This window comes from Ptiloglossa arizonensis, chromosome 8 (genome assembly GCF_051014685.1).
Source record: "Ptiloglossa arizonensis isolate GNS036 chromosome 8, iyPtiAriz1_principal, whole genome shotgun sequence".
Classification (NCBI taxonomy): domain Eukaryota; kingdom Metazoa; phylum Arthropoda; class Insecta; order Hymenoptera; family Colletidae; genus Ptiloglossa; species Ptiloglossa arizonensis.
Window position 1 is genome coordinate 13,076,261 of NC_135055.1, and position 21,236 is coordinate 13,097,496.

The 21,236-nt window shown below is 37.3% G+C and overlaps 1 protein-coding gene across 1 annotated transcript in view; it reads right to left on the reverse strand.

Moving 5' to 3' along the window:
- LOC143149932 (uncharacterized) overlaps positions 1-21,236 on the reverse strand; it is a 779,197-nt gene that overhangs the window by 425,500 nt on the left and 332,461 nt on the right. The window contains exon 4 of the mRNA XM_076317813.1: positions 630-695. Coding sequence (XP_076173928.1) covers positions 630-695 — 66 coding nt within the window. The remainder of the gene's footprint in view (positions 1-629; positions 696-21,236) is intronic.

The window sequence follows — 21,236 nt, forward strand, 5'->3', positions numbered from 1 at the left end:
ATCTTTCGCGAAATTATCGAGGCGATACTTGTCCTTTTCTTCTTAATCTTGAAGTTTGGCCGGCTTTCAAAACACGGTACGGAATATTTTCTCGTAGCGATAGTTATTAACCGAGAACGAGAACCGAGTCGGGCACGAATTTACAGGAAAGTTTACGCAACGTATTTTGGTAAATTGTTTAACTCGCAAACGTTCAAAATCAATGATTAATTATTCCGTTGCTTCGCTCGGAACGAGTTCAACCTTCCAGAGTTGAAATTTCAACCAAAACAGAGTTCATTTACCGGCGAATGTTTTATTCGAAAACAATGAACGTAAATAAATAAATACGCGAAAGCGTCGAGCTTCGCTCTTTGGAAAAGTATAATTCAATTCACAAAATAAATTACACCGTTTCAACGATACGTGTGAAAATGTCAACGAATGATTGAACGAGTGTCTGGAAGAAAGAATTGTTGTTTTGTAAATTGTGGAGGAAAATTTAAAAACAATTGAAGAATACACAATGATCCAATAACGCGAACTCGGGTCTAAAAAAAATTGCTTTCCATGGAAAAACTCGTTCCAAAAAGTTTTCCATTCTTCTAGACACCCATTCGATCGTCATCGATATAAAATTCAAGACTCACCCTTCGACTGTTGCCATCCTTCGGGTTCAGGTTGGGTTCCGTGGTGACCGTACCGAAAATGGTTGGCTGCAACAGAAAATCGATTATTTTTAACACTCCCTTCGAACCACTTCGTTCCAACGAATGTGTATACGGCAAAGACAAATTCGATGTATCGTTGTTGCATCGAACGAACGCATTCGTTTTAATTTCGCGGGAAATTAAAAATAAGAGATATATTTTCTTAACCGAAAATAAGAAATGTATTTTCCGAATTAAAAATAAGAAGCATACTCTCTTAATCGAAAATAAGAAATATACTCTCTCAATCGAAAATAAGAAATCACTAAAGCGCATTTTTCCAAATTCCGTTTTGCGACAATACACGCGCGAAAACGCATACTCGCCATCACCGAGAAAACTCCCCGAGCGGCAAAGTAGTCAATTAAAGGACGAAAATTGACGATGATCTGCCATTAGGAAGTAACCAATTACATTTTCCAGCTTTCAGTCAGCGACATACCGTGCCTTTTGACATCGATCGACGAGCTGTCAATTCGAAATAGAGACACAATTTCCCCGCGTGAAATCGTTCGGATGTTACGCGTAAAACTGGGAATCCCGAAACGTCGCTGTAAAAGCTGTCGCCTCGTAAATCTACGGAATGCCATCTATACAGTTCGGTGGGTGCAGTCGGGCCATTAACTGCCCCTGACCGAGAAAATGCATTCCCCGTTACATCGAACGAGAACCCGATGTAAAATCCAAGTGGTTCGTTGGATCGAAACGGCGCCTGGGAATCGCGCAGTGTGTTTGCAAGAACAACCTGGAAGCTATTTCCAGGTTCGATTCCACGTGTCGAAACGAATCGAAAAGTTCTTTCCCGTTTCGCGATCCGCGGCTTCGTTGTCGAGATACAAGCGATCCAAGTTTTTACGCGCGCGATCAGCTGATCGGGATACAAATGGAGCACGCCGCGAGTCGTTAAACTTCAACAACCCGTATCTCGGTAACAAAGCTACGAATTGTAAAATTCTAGAGGACTTTTCCATTTCTGTTACAACAAAAGAGTACACAGCTTGGATCATAACTGTCCAATACTAATGCAGAATCTATAGTTTGAGTATAGATAAATTTGACTCGATTAATAGGGAAAATTTCACGAGTTTGCGTTCTATCTTCTAATGCACAGTTTGGACGAGATCGTAGAACGTTGCTAAATAAATATAGAATAAATTGAAATAATTGTGGTATAATGTATTTGGTTACGAAGAATTGATACTTTGACAATAGCTGGATAACAGTAAATAACGTGACTATGATACAGTTCTTTACAACGCTTCTCGACTCAACACTCCTCGATTCGACCTGTTTTTCCTTCTGAAAAAGGAAAAACTCTTACTCGGTTTTTCATTGGGCTTACTCCAAGCCCTACTTCCTCTTTTATTTCCCTTGTTCGTTGCTCCACAAATGCTGTCTTAAAGCTACGTTTTCCTAAATCTACGCTAAGCTAAAGTTACGATACTACGTAATATTTGTTTTTTTTTATCGTCGAGGAACAGTCAACAAGTACGCGTACCCCATATAGACCGTTCACCGTATCGATTAATATGTGTTGCAGCTTGCAAAAGGTCTGCGCGAGTCGGGACAAAATCCACCGGTTTATGACGCGATTAACACATAAACGAACCATCAAGCGCTATGTCTCGATTTACAATTTATATAGTTAATCACTACGTTCAACAATGCCCTGGGTTGTTGGACAGCTGCAAACTATCTATAAGGCAATTAACAATAGAACTACCGATGATGAACATATTCCTATTTGTATCAGCTCACATATGTATCTTTGAAGTTAAACGAGGAAAGGGCGAATTAATTTACAGGTACCATTAGTTGTCTATTTCAGTAATTGTCCGTTAATAATTGAGTAATTTAAAAAAAAAACAGTTCGAAACCAGCTAAATTGACCATTTTGATAGTTCCAGTGTTAAAGAACCAGTGTTAAAGAAAAATTCTACGTTCCCCTTCTGTCGACCATCTACCAATGAGACACAATTTTTTCCACCTCTTTAACGTACAAATTATCCAATAAGATTCCATACCGAATACAGAAAATAGTCCACACACCCGAAAAAATTAATTTTCCTTGTCGAGTTTTTAAACAGTACAAATATTATACGACAACATTCCGCGACAAAATACATCGTTATAATCAGTAAATAGTATTTCTAATTGATAATTCTATACATTTTAGGATATGTTTCTCATTTAATTAAATTGACCTGTACTTTGTTAGACTCGTTTTATTCGTATTGCTCATCACCTAGTTATTACTCAATAAAACGAAAAGAAAATAAACTGAAACTTCTTCATTGCGCACACAAGTCTCCAATTCTCTCTACAGTACGCCTGTATTCCTTTTTTTACTCTACTCATTTGTTCCATCGATTCATCAGGATCCAATTATACCACCAACATTAATTTCCAACGATCTCGATAACTTTAACTTGTTCCTTATTCGATGCAATCGACGAGATACTTCGATATCAACGCTTCTCGTCTAACAACCAGCAACAATTTCTTTTCACGCGAATAACAAGAATTCAACCTTTCGTTCGGAGTCTGGTGGTAGATTTGTCGGTGAAGCTACCGAGATACCTCTATTTCGAACTACACCAAATGTTCCATGATCGATCGTGAAACGTACAAAGGATATCTCGTAAATACGTGGAACCCACTTCAGGGGTGGATACAGTGTCGATAAAAAAGATTCGTACAGACGTATATACTCGACATTGTTCCAGAGTTAGAATCATTTTCTTCGTGTACCAACAACACGTGACTGTTTACTTTCGCGGGAATTTTTAAAATTGAATAAGAAAACCCCTCCGAGAATCGAATTGTTTCAATTATCAAATCGAGGACCACCGTGATGGCCTAAAATTCGCACTTTGTGAATTCACGATGCATTCACTAACTTGTACCATTGCTAGGAAGAATCAATCCAGTTTGTGTGGAAATAGTAGTGATAAAACAGAAGCACATCTTATGATCGTTCGATAATTCCGTAACTTTAACGGAGAATGATCCTCCTGGTCGACAATACTACCCCTCGGGGCGTTTTGATCAAGCCAAAGACAATCCTGATCCATTAAACGTCCTTTTATTTCTGAAATAACAGTTTCAGGCGGCAGTTTTCCTCGAACGTCACGCGATACGGTGGAATTAAATAGCGCACAACAAATCGTTCGAGTCCCCCTCCCATTATGCACCGGTCGAATGCATCGCCAGGATTTACAGTTTATGAGACGATAAAAAAAAGAAATTGGACCAAGGGCTCCCGGTTTTACGCGGTTCGTACAGTGTTAGACAACCATAAACAGCGACGAAAGCAGTAAACCCGAGACTCGTGCTTTTCATCGCGAAAACGATTTTTACAGTAGAGCCACCGAGTTCTGACGAACTTGGACAATTTTCTTTTAAACGGTTGGAGACGGACATTCGTCAACGAACGATCGTTTCGTTATTGCATCGAAGGTGTCTTATAATTTGCGATAGACATAAGGAGTTTATATATTTGACTGGATTTACAACCGAAGAAAATAGAAAATCTTTGTAGGGAGTGTTTGTTTTCATAGCTTGATCGATAGTTGGAGTATTTTAATTCAAGAGAGAATGTAAGGTTGATTTACCTTGTAAACAAGGTGCGAAAGGAAGCTCGCAATGTACGTAATTTGTACGAATTTAAATGACAAATACGATGAAAAAAGAATTATTAATATTATTTTAGATCTTGGATTTTAAAATATTGAAAAAAGGGAATTATTACATTATTAGATATTTGTCGTGAATTGAATAAATAGAGCTCCTTCTAAACTTACTCCGAATGTAACTGAAGAGACATTAGATAATTAAATAAAATAATTTAAAAATTTACTTCCTGTCATTTAATTCTTTTTTTTTTTAATTAAAAGCCATACGAACTACCCCACTAAACGTGTTTCAGTGTCAATTACAAGATGAAAAAGAAACGGAAATATGTTATTCCGTATAAAAAAAGCAAGATGTTTTTCAAAGCATAGAAACTACGAACCTCGAGAGAAAAGTTCTTGTAATATTTTCTTTCTCGAAATTATGCACTTCTTCAAATTTCACAGTTCTTTTAGTGTTCCGTTTGAAGTTTGAAAACTTAATCTTTGTGCACCGATAAAATCGTCGATTAACATTTAGCACAAGAGACCAAACTATTCTTGAGATTATTGTAACGCCCCACCGACTGAAAAACGATCCTTATACAGAAAACGGAATATCCAGCAAACAATTGCAGTTTGTTTCGCTGAATCAATATTGCATTTCAGTGAGATAAATGTGCTAACGAAAAATGTTACATTCTGCACGGTGAATCGAGTTCACAGTTATTACGTGCACGTTATAGCAATCGAGGAAATGAATTGAACCTTCGCAACGCGCGTAATAATAAATAGTATTATTTATCCGTTGTTTGTACGAACTTCGATATATGTAAATACTGCACCGTACTTCCGTGAAATCGGGCAATTTAAAAAAAGAAAAAAAAATACGAAAAATCGTAAAGTGGGAGCAAACGAAGGGAAAAGGGGGCCAATAATTTAAAGCTGGGGAGCAGTAATAAATGTGACTGTAGCTGCGGAAACGCTTCTCTAGTAAACGTAACGGAGGATTGAACGAGCTGAAACATTTTTCTCGAAGAATGAATATCTTCCATTGTCGTTTATGAAAGCCTCCAAGGTAATTGCTAGCTACGGGTCTCGAGAGGAATCGATAGCCCGTGTCTTGAAAGCATAAAAACCAGCTCAAAGTAATTGTTATCAATATGGATAATGTAGCTGGATTTAAGAACAGGATTGGATGGTAGAAAAACCGAAGAAAAACGAAGAAGTTACATTACAAACTGATACAACCTCGTATCAATTTCAAGGATACGCGCGAAACGTGTTTCTCCTGAATCCAATCTAATGCCGAATTGTAAATATAATGTATTTTTATAAGCGAACGATGTCGGAGAAACGTTTCGAGCGATAAAAAATTGAAAATTGGAGAGAGAAAGCGATAAAGAGAAGAATAGTACTAAATAATACTAGGTGCAATGTAATTAGGAGATATCGACTAATTGTTATTCAGAAAGGAAAAGGAATGAAACTTGTCTGCACCGATCGTATGCATTAGATATATTTTTGTGTCGTTGGTCGTTGATCAAAGTTTCCTTCGCAATATTTTCAAAACAATATTTATGTCGTTTAAGAAACTAATAACCGAGTTTCATATTTCGCTTAATTTCATAGTCAGTTGGAATTGTTAATGTCCATGTTCTCGTCAAAGGGAAGTTTCACGAATACTGCCAACTTTTCCACTATCGAAGAAAGTAAAATCGAGTTCGCTTTTGTGTCGCTAGAAATATGTGCATAACGGATGAAAATTTTCGTACAAAAGGTCCATCGACAGCCACTTGGCTCAAAAATATTAAATTCATCCAGTTTTTCCAGTAAAAGAGTTAGGAACAAAGCTGTATAAATGACCGGTGGCACTTATTCAAGCAGTCCCTCAGCCTCCATATAACTCGGTGCAATATGAATAATTTATACCTCGTGTGTAAATAAAATAAAATACGCAAGAAAAATTCAGTGATAAACAGGCGTACATTTAAACCACGTTTCGATCCTCCGCTTGGAATTTAAAATACACTCTTCTTCGAACCAGCACTTCCCTTCTGTATTTTATTATATTGCAACTGGCGCGATATAAACGTCGATGGCGTTCAATTTCCAAACGATCGAAAGTCTTCGAATCGTCGAAATTCGTCGATCACGAACGTTCCATCGTTCTCGATGGATTCGTTTAAAATATTTCCCCGAATACTTCCGTCAAGTTGCGTCACCGAGCGTCACGATTGAAATTGTTTCTTCTTTTCAGCGGAATCGATTTTCTTTCGAAAAGTTTCCTAAGGTTTCGAAAACTTTATCCTTACGGTAACCCAGAGAAACGTGCAACCCGCGACACATTCGAGATATCGGAACCGAGATTCTGATAACGACCGACTCGTAATTTATGACGTAAGAGCCAGGTAAGACGTGTCGGGCGAGAAAAACAAGTCGAATCGATTCGCGCTGTGGAACATCCGCAACACGGAATCCGCACTGAATCGTTTCCTCCTTATCTTTATCCGCTTCGACGGATCGGTCAACAATCGCGTCCCTGATTCAAAAAGACGACGAGAAAAAGGGAAAAGGTATTCGGTCAGTTCCCTCGCAGAGATTTCTTCTCGCGTTCGGTGTTTCTTGTTCGATTCGAACATTCTTTATGCGCGCACGAGTCGACGTACAGGTAACCCTCGTACAACACGGTCAATCTATACGTCCAAACAGTTTTACGATTTACTGCTAATTTATACGCGTGCACAGATAGCGGAGATATCGATCCGCGTAGAAAATAAATTTAATTCAATATACGAAGAAATGAAAATTTATTATTGCTTCGAGGATTTGTAACGATTTAAACGTCTTCGATATTTTTAACCCCCGATGGAAACTAAGGAGTATAAATTTCAATCGTCGATTCAATTTTATGAAACGTTACTATTGACTCGAGAATTTTTCACGACTTGAATGATCTACGACGTTGAAATTAAAATGGCATAAGTGAAGAATTGATGTTTTCAAGTACGAATGAATGTAAAATATTGTTATTTCGAACGTTTGTGATTATATAAAAAATATTTGTGAGCACGTGTCGTAAACATTACACACGTGTAGTGATAATCGAAATAAACAGAAAAATGTTAGCGAACACCGGTCGAAAACCTAATCTCTTTCGAGTTATAAAATATTTTTGTACAATTCCCCACTGTTAAGCGAATTGTTGACAACGAACTGAATTTTGATGCTCCGGTTGAAATAAAGAGATTATTTTCACGAGATACGCAACCGGATATAAACATATAAAAGAAGTATGAGATATCCTCGTTACCAGTATCCTACCAATTTCGCAGATTTCTCTTTGTTTAACGTTGAAGCTGCGTACAGCGGAATCGTTCCGCTGCAAACAAACAAAATCAAACTACTGAAAATCCGTGGTACAATTGGACTCCAGAAAGCGCAATATTTTTACAAATAAAACTGAGTTTTTGAACACATAAGCTAACCACGCGATCGCATCTGCAAAAAAAAAAAGAAAAAACAGAACGGTAGGTAAACGAGATACATTTTAAACAAAACTATTTCAAGAGAACCCTGCAAGTGTGGTTCAATTTTTCAACGAGATAAATTATTGTGAAAGAATCTTCGAACACGAAATAAATCTCAGTTCGTAATGTACCGAAATTGATAAAAATTATCTTAAATACATAAAATAACATTTGGAATTTCTTTAAGTGTAGTCAAGATCTGTCGTCCTCGTTTCGTTCAGAATAGAATTGTCGATCATTGGCAATAACGAATCGAACGAATGAAAAATTAATTACTCCGAATTGAATTACAATAAATGCAACGAAGAATTGCTTACTCCAAACAAGAGTACAATAAATGCAATAGGAGAAACTCGAGCCACGGTTAATTTGCGTAGTTTAAAATTTTCGATACGAATAAAAGTTGCCAGAATTGCAACTCCAATTGTTCTCCGTAAAAAATACAACGAAATTCTATTCTCACTTGACCCATGTCTGTTTCCAACGGTACGAAACGTTTGTTAATTGTGTTATTGATATTTTCTCGGCAAAATTATATGGAAAATTTAATTTAAAATTTTCCTCCAACGTATTACATTTTTCTTGTTGTACATTCCTATTTGTGACACATGGTTACCGTGAGATAAAGACTGCGTCGATCAACGTTTGCTGAAGCAACAACTTGACAGTTTCGTTAATGTATAGCGTAACACGAATAACATCTGATCCGTAATATGTAGCTCGAAGCAGAGGCCACACGATCTTCGGAGGTTGCCTCTAAATCCTTCTAGTCGTTAAATTATTCCGTGTTCTCGTAACACGATACTCTCGAGCGGGTGATTAAGAAACTCCTTTGAGGACCAAGTAACCGATGTCCGTCTTATTTACAAATTACTCCCAGGACCCAGGTGCACTGGGGAAGAACTATAACTGTGACATCTGGACAGCGTTTAAGTCGAACCGAACGTGTTAGAAATTAATCGACCCGGACGATTAAATACTCTTAGGAGAATAATTGAAACAAAATGTAACGTTTCTTAATTTGGACGATTAAATACTCTTACGAGAATAATTGAAACAGAACATAAAGTTTCTTAACTCGCAGAATGTCTTATACAGAAGAGAATCGAATGTAAATAAATCTTCGGTAGATATATTACCCAAACGCTAACAAAGTCATTCGTAACAAATACATTTTCAATCGGACTTGTTCGTTACGAATAAAACGAGTTTAATAGAAAATTTAAATTTACAACACATAGCTATACGTTGTTTCTTACATATTCATTTATTTGTACGTTTCGAGAGAAATATCTTATTTGTTAAGACCTTTATTTGTTTTCTAAATATACTATATGTAGAAAACGTAAAATATAAGATTGAAGGTAATCTTGCGCGCAGACCCGTGGATTTATAGCGTCAGGAAGATACTATGTAATCCAGGAATATAGAACACAGGCGTTAACGAGGAAACGTAAAATGGAGAATTGCAAAGGGGCGAAGGAAATGAAAATCCAATATCGAAGATCTCGTAATATCACGATCGAAAACGAGAATCGAGCCCAACGGAAGAGATAAAGCGGTAATCGAAATACAATATCGCTAAAGGAATTAAATATTAACAACGATACGCAAAGAAATGAACATCGAGGAACTTCTTCCGAACGTTTAACGATATTTCGATCGACGTTAATACTCGAGGATTCAATCTATTATACTTTCGTGTCGAAGAGAGTCGATCCACGATATACAAGATGACATCGTTGAAAGGATACGACTTATCGGGCTGATCACACGAGGGATGGAATGCTTACCAATTATCGGGCACCATCTAAGAGAAATTTTTAATTAAAGAAGCGGACAAGAAATGCTTACACCGAGCTTCCAATATCCGAGCTGATTGCTTCAAGGGTCCCGCCCAATTAAAGAGCCGAAAGTGTCGACAAATTTCCAGGAGGATCGATGCGAGGATAGGCGCGAAAAATCCGTCTCTAATGTTCCCGTGGAAGGCGTCGAGATGCTACAGAAACGGGGTCGAAGTAGGGGGGCAGAGGGGGCGAAAAGTTCGGAGGACGATCGATGGGACACGAGCGCGAAGAATCCAGCTCGAAAATTCCTCGAGGAAACATGCAGAGCGTCGATCCAGCGACGACGCAACTGGAATGAGGTCTTCGCGGAGAAACGTGGAAGAACAAAGAAAGGTTAGAGCAGAACAGGGAAGGATGAAAATGACGGGTGAATAGACGAAAGGAAAAAGATAGGACTGGAAAGGAGCCGGAGACAAACGTTGGTCCATTGTCGCGAGTGGTTCGCCACCAGAATTTCTGGAGGAACCATCAGGACACTCGGGGCAACGGGAGCCTCGAGAATAACGATGATCCCAACACAGTTAGCGAGCGATTTCGTAGCCATCCTCCAAGCGGACCTCATTATGAACTGTTACAAACTGCCCGAGAACAATTCTGAAAGGATTGAGACGTGCTCGTCGCGAAAATAACAAGAAGCAGCTGGTGGGAGATTCTTTAATTTACAGAGGAGAATTCAAGGTGGGAGATTCGAAAGAACAATATGGAGGAATTTGGAAACCGTAGAAAAGTACGATGTGCGTGTCGGTGACGCTGGGAATGTATTATATTTTAGAGAGAGGGAAACATCTGTTTCGGGTTGAGGGGAATGTCGTGTCGTGAATGAGTAGAATGTAGGAAATGGGTAGTTAAGTCCTAGGCAAATAGATATGTAGAGTATTGTAGGGAGAAAGAAAAATCAATTTTGAGTGGAGAGAATGTCGTATCGTGAATAAGTAGAATGTACGAAATGAGTAGATAAGTCCTTGTTGGATAGATACATAGAGTATTGTATCACATGTATTATTAGGAGAAAGGAAAATTAGTTTTGAGGAGAATGTATCGTGAATGAGTAGAATGTACGAAATGGGTAGTTAAGTCCTAGGCAAATAGATATGTAGAGTATTGTAGGGAGAAAGAAGTATCAATTTTGGGTTGAGAGAATGTCGTGTCGTGAATAAGTAGAATGTACGAAATGAGTAGATAAGTCCTCGTTGGATAGATACATAGAGCATTGTATCACATGTATTGTAGGGAGAAAGAAAAATCAGTTTTCAGAGGAATGTCGTATCGTGAATAAGTAGAATGTAGAAAATAATTTTCTACGTGGAAAATGAATAGTTCAGTCCTCATTGGGTAAATATGTAGAGTATTGTACCGTATGTATTGTAAAAAGGAAAGAGATCAATCACTGGTAAACAGTAATATAGTACTATGAGTAAGTGGAGGATGAAAAATACTTTTCTACGTAGAAAATGGATAGTTGAATCCTCGTCGGATAAACATATAAGGTATTGTATCGTATGTATTGTCGGAAGAAGAAAGATCAATCACGAGTTAAGTAAGTGGAACGCGCACAGTACCGAGTAATATTTTTTTAGTCGCAAGTCCAACAAAAGACAACTCGCAACTTGCAATACTTCCGGGTCTGATCTTTTCTTCCTCTTAGAATACAGAACGAAAACAAACCGTCGCCTGAACCAGAACACCTAACTAACCTCATTTGGTTCTTATTTCTACGCAAAACGAAAGTAGTACAATACAGAATAAATTCCACGCGCTGCTCTATATTAAAATGCAAACAATGTCTACTTGAATTATGAATTGCTAAATACTTCTGACTCGCAGAAACTGTAATAATTAAGATACAGAGAATACACGATTGAAAAACAGAATAATATTACTACTATAATTGAGACGTCGTAAAATAACGTTTACACTCTATTTTAGTAAATTAACATGGCACGCGTCTCTTTCGGTAAAAGGATAAACAAATTTTCGACATTTCGAGTCGATGTTGCCTGCAGTACAAATGCTTTGCTTCGACCGAATTATGTTATTGCGGTTAGAATTTGTAAAGTTGAAAAATTATTTAGAATGGAAAATACAGTCGAACGAAAGAACAACGTATTCGTAAAAATTGCACGGAGAATGATTTACAATTCTATACAATAATAATCATATAGCAATGTAAGTGCAACAACGCATTTGCAGAGTGAAAATACGTACAATTTTTATTCTTTTAACGAGAACTGGTGGGTTCTTTTCTTTTTTTCTTTTTAACACAATAATATTTGAATTAAATTAAATTCTTTTTTGAAATAATAATAATAAATCAAAAGTTCATCCTCTATGCGTTCAACGTGTACAAATTAGGATAGTACTGTACGTAAAATTTTCTTCGAAAACTTCAACCTTTCAACCGTCAGAAATAGTTAGTAGATTGTAATTTCTATTGTTGCTTGTCGACCAGTTACTATATAACTGCAAAAGTCACAGTACGCCTATCTGTCGGTACCAAAAAAAAAAAAAAGGTTATTCGATAACCGAACAAAGAATCCAAGTCGCAAATTGAACTCGTAGAAATAATTCATCGCGAGCACTAAAGCCATTGCAAAAGTACAACACAGGTTCTTTTTACTATCGTGGACACGATAACACAGTGAAATAGTGTTTCGGAGAGTGTCAAATCGAATAACGGTAAAGAATAAAAGATTGTGTCTGGCAATTGGTCCTCTGCAAACAGTAAACCACGGAATACAAAAGAAATGTTTTTTAACTCGCTTTGTACTCTTCGTCGTGCTCCTCGTGCACGCCGAATTCGCATTCGCGATAGCTAGCCGAAATATAGAGCGTTTTATTCCGCTCGTTTTGCGCGGAGCTGAAAACTCTCTTCGAAATCGTACGACGAGGGTGCTTCTCTATTACTTACTCTCTGTTCGCGAGTTTAATTATTGCTTTCTCAAGCCTAACGAGTAAAAGGAACTCGAACTCCCCCTCGTCGACGCGTTCTCTTCGTTTTTTCTTTTTCCTTTTTTCTTTTCTTTTTTTTTTTTACGAGCACGTTGTTCCGCGTTCTCGGCGGCACGAACCTGTTCTAGCAAGGGGACGTAAAAGTAGACGGCCGTCAAGGAAAAACCACGTTGAAAATAAAACGTTGTCCTGTCAGGATAAGCCGCGAGAAGAATCGTCTCTAAAGTGGAAATCCCTAGACACGACTATAAATCCCACTGAAATGTTCAAAATTTGTCCCGAGCGTTAGCGTTCCTTCTTTTCTTTGCTTTTTTTTATCTCATTTTCAACGCGGTCGTAACTACGTGCAACTTTACGTCTTCGCAAGATGTCTGTCCCTATAAAGAAAATAATGAACCCGATACCGTGTATTCTTGCAAAACTGTCGATTTCCAAGTTCGATGTCTCGAAGGTAGAATTTGAATTACTGTTACTTTTTATCGTCGCAAATAGTAATTTTAAGAGATGAAATTTTCTCAATCGAATCGCACAAGTATTCTTAAATCGAGATACGTTTTTAAATTATATATTTCCACAGATATTTCTTAGAATGGATTTATGTACAAAATTCAAAAAACCGTTCAAGAAACTCTCATCAACGCCTCTGTAACTCTATATATATCTGCATTTTCAAATTCGGAGAATTTTAAACAACCGTGCTGTAGCAATTAGAATTGTACACTTTTAAAATATGAAAACACTTGCAATTTCTAAATTGGTCGCATTTAAAATATGTACATGCACGGAACAGTGTTCCAACAAGACACCGGTAACTCCATAATGGATCGATTAGGAACTTAATCCCTAAAGATTCAGCTTGGGATCCAACCCCGAAAGATTCAACTAAGGACACATGACCACGTAGTTGTCCAACTAGGTATGCAAGATCCCGAAATGGTTCAACTAGACAGCCATAGCACTCCAGTGGCCCAATTTAACAGACATAACACTCTAGCGCTTGAGCCGAGGATTCATGAATCCTCGGTCATCATCCTGAGACACGTGTCACGCTAGAACAAACTGTGTTAGACTTTCATTTTTCTCAAGTTCTTTGTCCAATTGTTCTTTAGCTTCGGTTTTAATTAATTCCAATTTATCTCCGCAATTTTCTCTCAAGAAAATAGTAGTCGTCTCTCGTGGAGTACTTTGTTCAATAGGATGACACTCCTTCGGTATCTGGCAAACGTGTACGTTTCAAATGTTCCAGAAAGTGTAATTAAACGACTATATTCTTCAAACTCTCTGATCGATGACTATACCCTAGGTCGATAAACAGTATAAGTTTCGTGCACCAATTTAGAGATATTAAATGTTCCAGAAAGTGTAATTGAACGACTATATTCTTCAAACTCTCCGATCGATGACTATACCCTAGCTAGATAAAGCAGAAATGTTCTTCTTCGCGGAAGATTTGTGCACCAATTTAGAGACATAGGAACGATGACGTGAAAACACGAGGAGAATCTTTCGACGATTCAACGGCCGTGCGTTTCTATTTTGATAAAACTTATTCGAACCAGTTTCGTCCGGCTGTAAGCTTCCCGGTGGGCTTTTGTCGAATTTCCATTTCGATCCGTCGGACTAGCAACAGAATTTTATTCCCCCGAAAATTCCGTCAAAAGAACATCCACCATACCTACAAAGACCCGTTTTCGAGGAGTGAAAAACTCGCATTCGATGAACACATACCCGTTCGGAGCGGTCGATTTACCAAAAGCAATAGGCGAAAGAGGAGTAGTGGGGGGGAGGAGTGGAGGAAAATGCGGGAGAAAAATCGTTGTAACCCACATAATGGTGAAACTCGGGCGACGGTATTTACCCGCGAACGGCTCGCGGAATATCGAATCCCACGGTGAATCTGCATCTCGTTTCTCGATTCGCGGCGCAAGATTTCATCTCCCGAACGCGCGGAGAACTCGTAAAGAATCATGGCTCTCCAGCATCCCATCTATTAAAGTCCCTGTCCTTCGTTCGTGCGTCGTAAACCATCTCGTTCGATTCGCTCGCGTCACGATTATACGGGTGTGATAAAAATCGCGGTGCGATCGGAAAGCGAAGCGAGTCTCGAGTATTTATTATTTTTTCTTACGCTCTACAACGAGAACACGAACGGTGTACCGCCGGAACGGAGCAGTGAGTACATAATTTTACTTTTGATTTTAACGAAAGTGAGGAACGAGATCCTGGTGGAAAATTTATTAACGGAGTCGAGAAGCTTTTTAAATATTTTTTCTTTTTTTGGAAGGGGGAATTAACAGTATGTGAAACGTCTTGAAAGGTTTTACGATTTTGAAAATGGATAAAGTTGTAGTAAAAATTGTAAAAAGGTGCAATCGGCAATCATTTGGGTAGCAGGTTGAGTGTCTGGAATAATAAATGTAAATTTTATGCTCGAAACGATAGTTTGAATTCTTCAAATAATATTAAAAATTCCTATTGAATAAATTGTATTGACGACCGAAATGTGCATTGCGTCAAATTTTGAACGCGTTTTTCTTGGAACATACTTTCCGGAGATTGAGGGATAACTTCTTTTGAAACGTCTATTTTTAATAGTTTTTCACCAATTGTAGTGTATACGTAGCTGAAAAAATGCATCGCATTTATCGAGTCAATTTTTTTGGTTCGTTAATTTCAGATTGCTATTTGTTAATAAACGCGCAAACTTTTCACTTTTTTACTCTTCGAAAAAGTGAAAGGCAATATTTCGAAATTTACAAATCGACACCAACGGATCACAGTAAATACAATAGAATTTAATAAAATTCCATCCCTTTCGCATCGAATTACTGCAGAAATCCGAATCGTGCAGAGTGTGCAGCAATTTTCGCACTGCAACCATGTGCAGAATTTAATCTGTTAGCCACATTTGTTTACATATGAAACTTCGACACATTTTCCCGATAACCTACGATGTATTTCCTTTCTATTAAAAGAACAATCGAATCAATACGTCGAATAATTCTTTTAAATAAATTTATGAAAAAAGTAATTTTCACAGTAGTTACCCACTTAATATCTCTTTTATTTGCGAACGTATTTCTACCAATTGATCGAAAATTTACAAGAATATCTCCGCTAATGTCACATGAAACGTCACTCGACCGAAAACGATTTAACAAACATTAACAAACGAATGTAACAGATATAAAATAAATGGCAAAATTATTACCTTTCTCTGACAATTTCCATACTTTCCACTTACATTATCGGTTGCATATTGTATACTCAAACAGCACATCTACCTCTTAAGATTCATTTCTAAGTATCAAGCATAAAATATGCAGTATTTGTACACCGTTACAGAAACAAAGTCCAAATTTAATATTAAAATTAAATAAAATAATTCAAGTGTCAGTCATAGGTACACTGACAGCCGTTGGAACGTGTACCCTGTCGTTAATACGAATTAACCAACGCAGACTTCGATTTTTTTCCCCCCTTTTTCTCCCCCCAGGGAAGTCGTAGCCTGCTCGAATGCATCACGATTTTCACATCGTGTCGGGTATGTGTGGAGCTTCTCGAGAGCCGAGCCCATATTTCGTGGCTCGTTTGATTCTCCAGCTCAGTGCCCGTTGCGGAACGACGCGATAAATCTCCACGAGCCGGACGGATGTCCATTGTCGCGGCGATCGTGACGAGGTTTTGGCGTCGATGCCGATATTTCGGACGGACACGGGTTCCTACATTGTTTACCGCACCGTCTACTAATTAATAAAGTGATAACGTCGTAGCAGCGCCCCGTTATTCGTCGCTCCGTTTGACCCCGTTCTTCGTCGCTCGGGAACTTTAAGTCTATTAACTGTTCAAGTGAACCGAATTGGTTAACGTTGCCTTAACCGAATTAACTGCTCAAATCTCCTAAACCGGCAACAAATTGATCTTTGGACACATTAACGTAACGTCGCGAAACTTCTCCCCCGATCGTTGAACAATGGATACCAAGGCAGGGCAATCGTTTTGCCGTTTATCGCAGAGATTCTCGTTCCAATGTGACGATTAATGGAATTAATTCCTAATTTCCAGAGATACATTCGTATCGTACGATTAAATACGTAGAGTATTATTTAATCGAACGTGTGAAACTTTTTCGCTGGAATTGCAATTGTATTTTCCAGATACGTTGTTGTATAGACGATTTATAAAAATGAATCAGACTACGGTGATCGATTTAAGCTCGAAAGAAACTGCGAAATTTTCTTTAGAAACTGATTTGGACTGTGCGATTGTACGAGTTATAGTTACTGTATAATTAATTTTCTAATGCGTTCAATTGTTTCGGATTATACGAAAATAATAGTACGATCGAAGGAGAGTGAATTTTCTAAAATTATTATCAAATTTTCTATACGCGAAAAATATTGTAATTGTATTTCGTACAGTCGTACCTACGATTTTTGAAACGATCCTGAATATTCTTTTTTTTAACTCGACATGTTTAAACGTATCTGCGAATATTGCTATCTTTCGTGTGTCTCGTTTTACCGTACATATCACCGGGATCAATCTTTCATGCTATGAATCCTATTTCGTGTACACAGATTTCGTTCCTGTGCAACAGGAGCTTCGATTCCAAATTCCATTTCGTTCTATAGTCATCGTAAATGTACACATAATACCGTGCGTAGCTTTGCATAAGGATCCGAGAGTCTCGTAGATTCCTTCGCCATTTTCGGTTTACGAGCAGCGATATTTCACCGAAAATAAATCGTATTCCGGGGTTCGAGTTTAGACGCGTGGTATATTAGTAAAACGTACTCGGCGAGGAATTACCACTAACTAGACTCAATAACTATGTCTAATGCGGGTGCTTTGTCATTGAATTATACTCGAGAAATAATACAAGCAATAAACGCGGAATAGAATTTGAATAAAGATATGACCAATAAAATGGTAACGAAACGATAATAAATACAATTACCTGTAATCTTTGAATATCGGATATTTTTTTCAATTCTTATCTTATATTGGGATCTATCCAGATCTGTGTCTACGGTACTGATATCTGGGATTGTCTATTTTTAAAAAATATCTGGACGAGATGATTATAAATCGATGAGTTTATTATACAAAGAATTGAGTACTTATTTTTATTACTACAGTGTTGTTACTTTTTACAGATACACGAACGAAATGTTTACGAATCGGTAGATCGATTCAGCGACATATCGAGGACTTGTTTTTATTATCAAAATTCATACACTTTTGTGCAACATTTGACCCGTGCAAACCAGTAAATAACGGTTGCAGGATTTCATTGCAAATAAATTGTACAAAAGTATCAAGTCTCGTTCTCTCAACATTCCCTGCACTGTAAATAAGACCTGTTGCGACGCGAGAGATTTACTATTTTTGAGAAAACTCTGCTACGAACGTTGTTGCTAAGTTTAAAGAAGATTATTTACTCCAGGACATCATCCTTGGTTAATCCATTACGAGATTTCTAGAAAGAGTCGTACTAAACGTAAAAATTACAGAAAGTACTAGTGAAAAGTCAAAATGCAAAAATAAATTACAAAAAATCTATTTTACGAGTCTCTTTCCAACACTAAATTCAAAAACTTAAGTAAAATAATGTGTAATATACTTAGCATCTCGTGAAAAAATGGAAAATCGTTATAGTTGAAAGCGTGGTATTTTCAAAATCAGAATGTACGCGTTACTTTTGCCAGTGAATTGGTGTACAAAATAAAAAAAAAAGCTTTTCAAATTTCTGTTGCTCAGCTCGCATCTCGTTAATACTCCACCGACCGAAAGTGTCTCTAATTTTAAAGCAAAACACGTGACATTGGCTAAGACTCGTAGCCAACATAACAAAGGGACGAAAAAGTCTGTATTAGAGAGTCCACACCTAGAGTCATTAGCTACTTCGACATGCAAATTGGTTAATTGCTACTGCTCGCTGTGGCCAACGTCATTTTACTGATAAAGACAAGGTGGAAACACCGCAGACACGAACCGACTGCTACGCAAAAGGCAGAAACAATGTACTTTTGGAAATAAAAAAATCGATGGAATTCGTTCCTTCGCCGCCAGAAGCTTTATTTCACATCGTGAAGGTTATTCTTTCATGGTTCTTGCGCGTTATTAAAAATTAAATTACTCAGCATTGGTCAAGAACGAATGCGTTTGTAGACGTTTATTCTATTTTACCTAATTCTGCTATAATATCTGTTTCAAATATTACGTTATTGTAGAAACACGAGGAGCAAGCTACTTTTTAAATTTCGATCGAACAATCAATAATTTTGTACCGACTTATTTATTCGTTACTGAAACTGTCAGAGAGAGAATTATTGATTTGATTTTCCTGAGGAAATGTTGTACCATCGATTCGGAGATGAGAAATCTCGAATAAAGGATAAAAGATAAATTACTTTTTATAAATAATAAAAAGAAAAATTTGAATCACTGAATGATATACATGTTTTACTATAAACGAATCAAAATTTTACTGTCCAGAATAAAAGAGCAGTGTTCGAAAGCTCCATTCGAAGTAAATAAGTAGTACTATATAATTCAATTTCATTACGTATACTTTGAACTTATGAACTTACACACATACCTAATACATGTATCTCCGTTTCAAAAGCCCTGCCATTCGATCTTACTTTTCGTAAAATTTTAATTTTACCCAGACTCCAAGAAATAATATCGAAGTAATTTTCCCCATCTTTTGCTTCACAGAGATGATAACTTCAACATACGAGAGGCTCGTTTAACGTTTCGATACCATGTGCAAAAAATATCCCTTCGTTTTATAAACTTGGACGAAACGAGAAACATTCTTTTTCGTGGGTTTGTTCGGCATCGTCGATTTACTACCAATGTTAAATCGTTTCAATTTATGAACTCGACGGTAGACACAAAATAAAAATGCCGTTACGTAGATTTTATTCTGCTTTGAAATTGATCCTACGCGAATCGTAAACTGCGCCAGTTGACGGCAGTCGTCGTTTATAACGACGCATTGCCGTTTGCTCGAAGATTTTCTGTTACATCGACGGAGAAATGGTGAAACTAGTCACGGTTCGCCAAAGGCGATTAAAACTGCTCTATTTGGGAGCGTGCGAGCGGAACGATGAATCGATCGACCGTCGACTTTGCAGCTGAATTTAGTCAACCGTGCTGGACATCACGGTACACAGAATGAATTCTAAATTGGCACGTCGCGTACGTGTAAACCTTATTTGCTCCGACGAAAGAGGAAAGAATAAATCGAGCCCGGTGCATAACTAATTTGCAAGTTGCAGTAACGACAATAAGGGTAACGCTGAATCGATCGCGTGGAATAATTAACGGTTGCACGGTGTACTACGGTTCTTTGTTCGATAAATTAACCGTAGAGAAAATCCTTCGATACAAATATAGTGGAACGAGCTCCGATGTAGAGGAAAGTTGCTAAAATTCTACCATTCTTTTAAATCGGATTTCACCGGTTTTTCTTTCTTTTTTTTTGATAAAATAAATGTAAACGGTACATCTGACGTTATAAACGTAAAATATACGAGTACCGACAAGTAGAAATAAAATATTTCTCGTTCGAGCGTTGGTTTTGTTTAACGCAAACTACAGACGTTTGAAAAATTAATAAGATCTTATGTAACTTTTCACTATATTTTATGTAACCGCGCTTGTTTTCTTATTTTCACGGTCCGATTCAAATGATGTATTACCCATATCGTATCTTTTCGATGAATTTTAAGAAACGAATTATTTCGTTATCGAGAAAAGATTACTCACCCAGTAGCGGGTATCTTGTACGTGGAACTACAATGTTCAATAATAATTCGTGACGAAATGGATGTCAAAGAGGAAATATTACGCAAAATATCGAAAGTGGGACGATTTTGGCAACTCTCCCCTAAGTGCACAGAACGTAAAATACACAGAATATAAATCAAAGCTGTGTAACTCAGGCTGGCCGCAATAGTCCAAGTAACATTCCTACCAGTGATGTCGAGCCTACCATGAGCTACGAATGAATAAACGCAATAGCCAAAACTGACTACTGGGTCGTCGGTTATGCACTCCTCTTATAAATTATGTAGAGAAATAAAGGGACGTAAATATAATATGTGAAATATAAGAAATAAGAAAAGCTAGGATTGTAATTATTTGAAGAATTTTACTAACTAAATGTTACTTATATTTTAATCATTATTCAAAAGTCACAAAACGAATTAAATTAATTTCAGATGCTCCATTTTTCTCTGGTAACCTTATGCACCTATCTGTGTGCATCGATGCAGTCGAAACATGCAATTGCACTAGCTCGATTGGAACCCCTTACTGCTCGATACAATTCATTCGTGTTTTTAGTACACACAAACAGGTATTCGAGTATTTTCATACACAAGAACTATTAGTTTAACGTTTATTTTATACGATGAAAATATGTTTAACAAAGAAAATAAGAAATAGAAGTAATGAAGTATCAAACATACAAGAAGGGACAAATATTACGATAAACAATCTTCTCAAGCCTATCGATATATCATTTTAACGGGACGTTATATTTTTATCATTGTGTCATAATAATTAAAATTAAGACCAATCCAATGCATAATA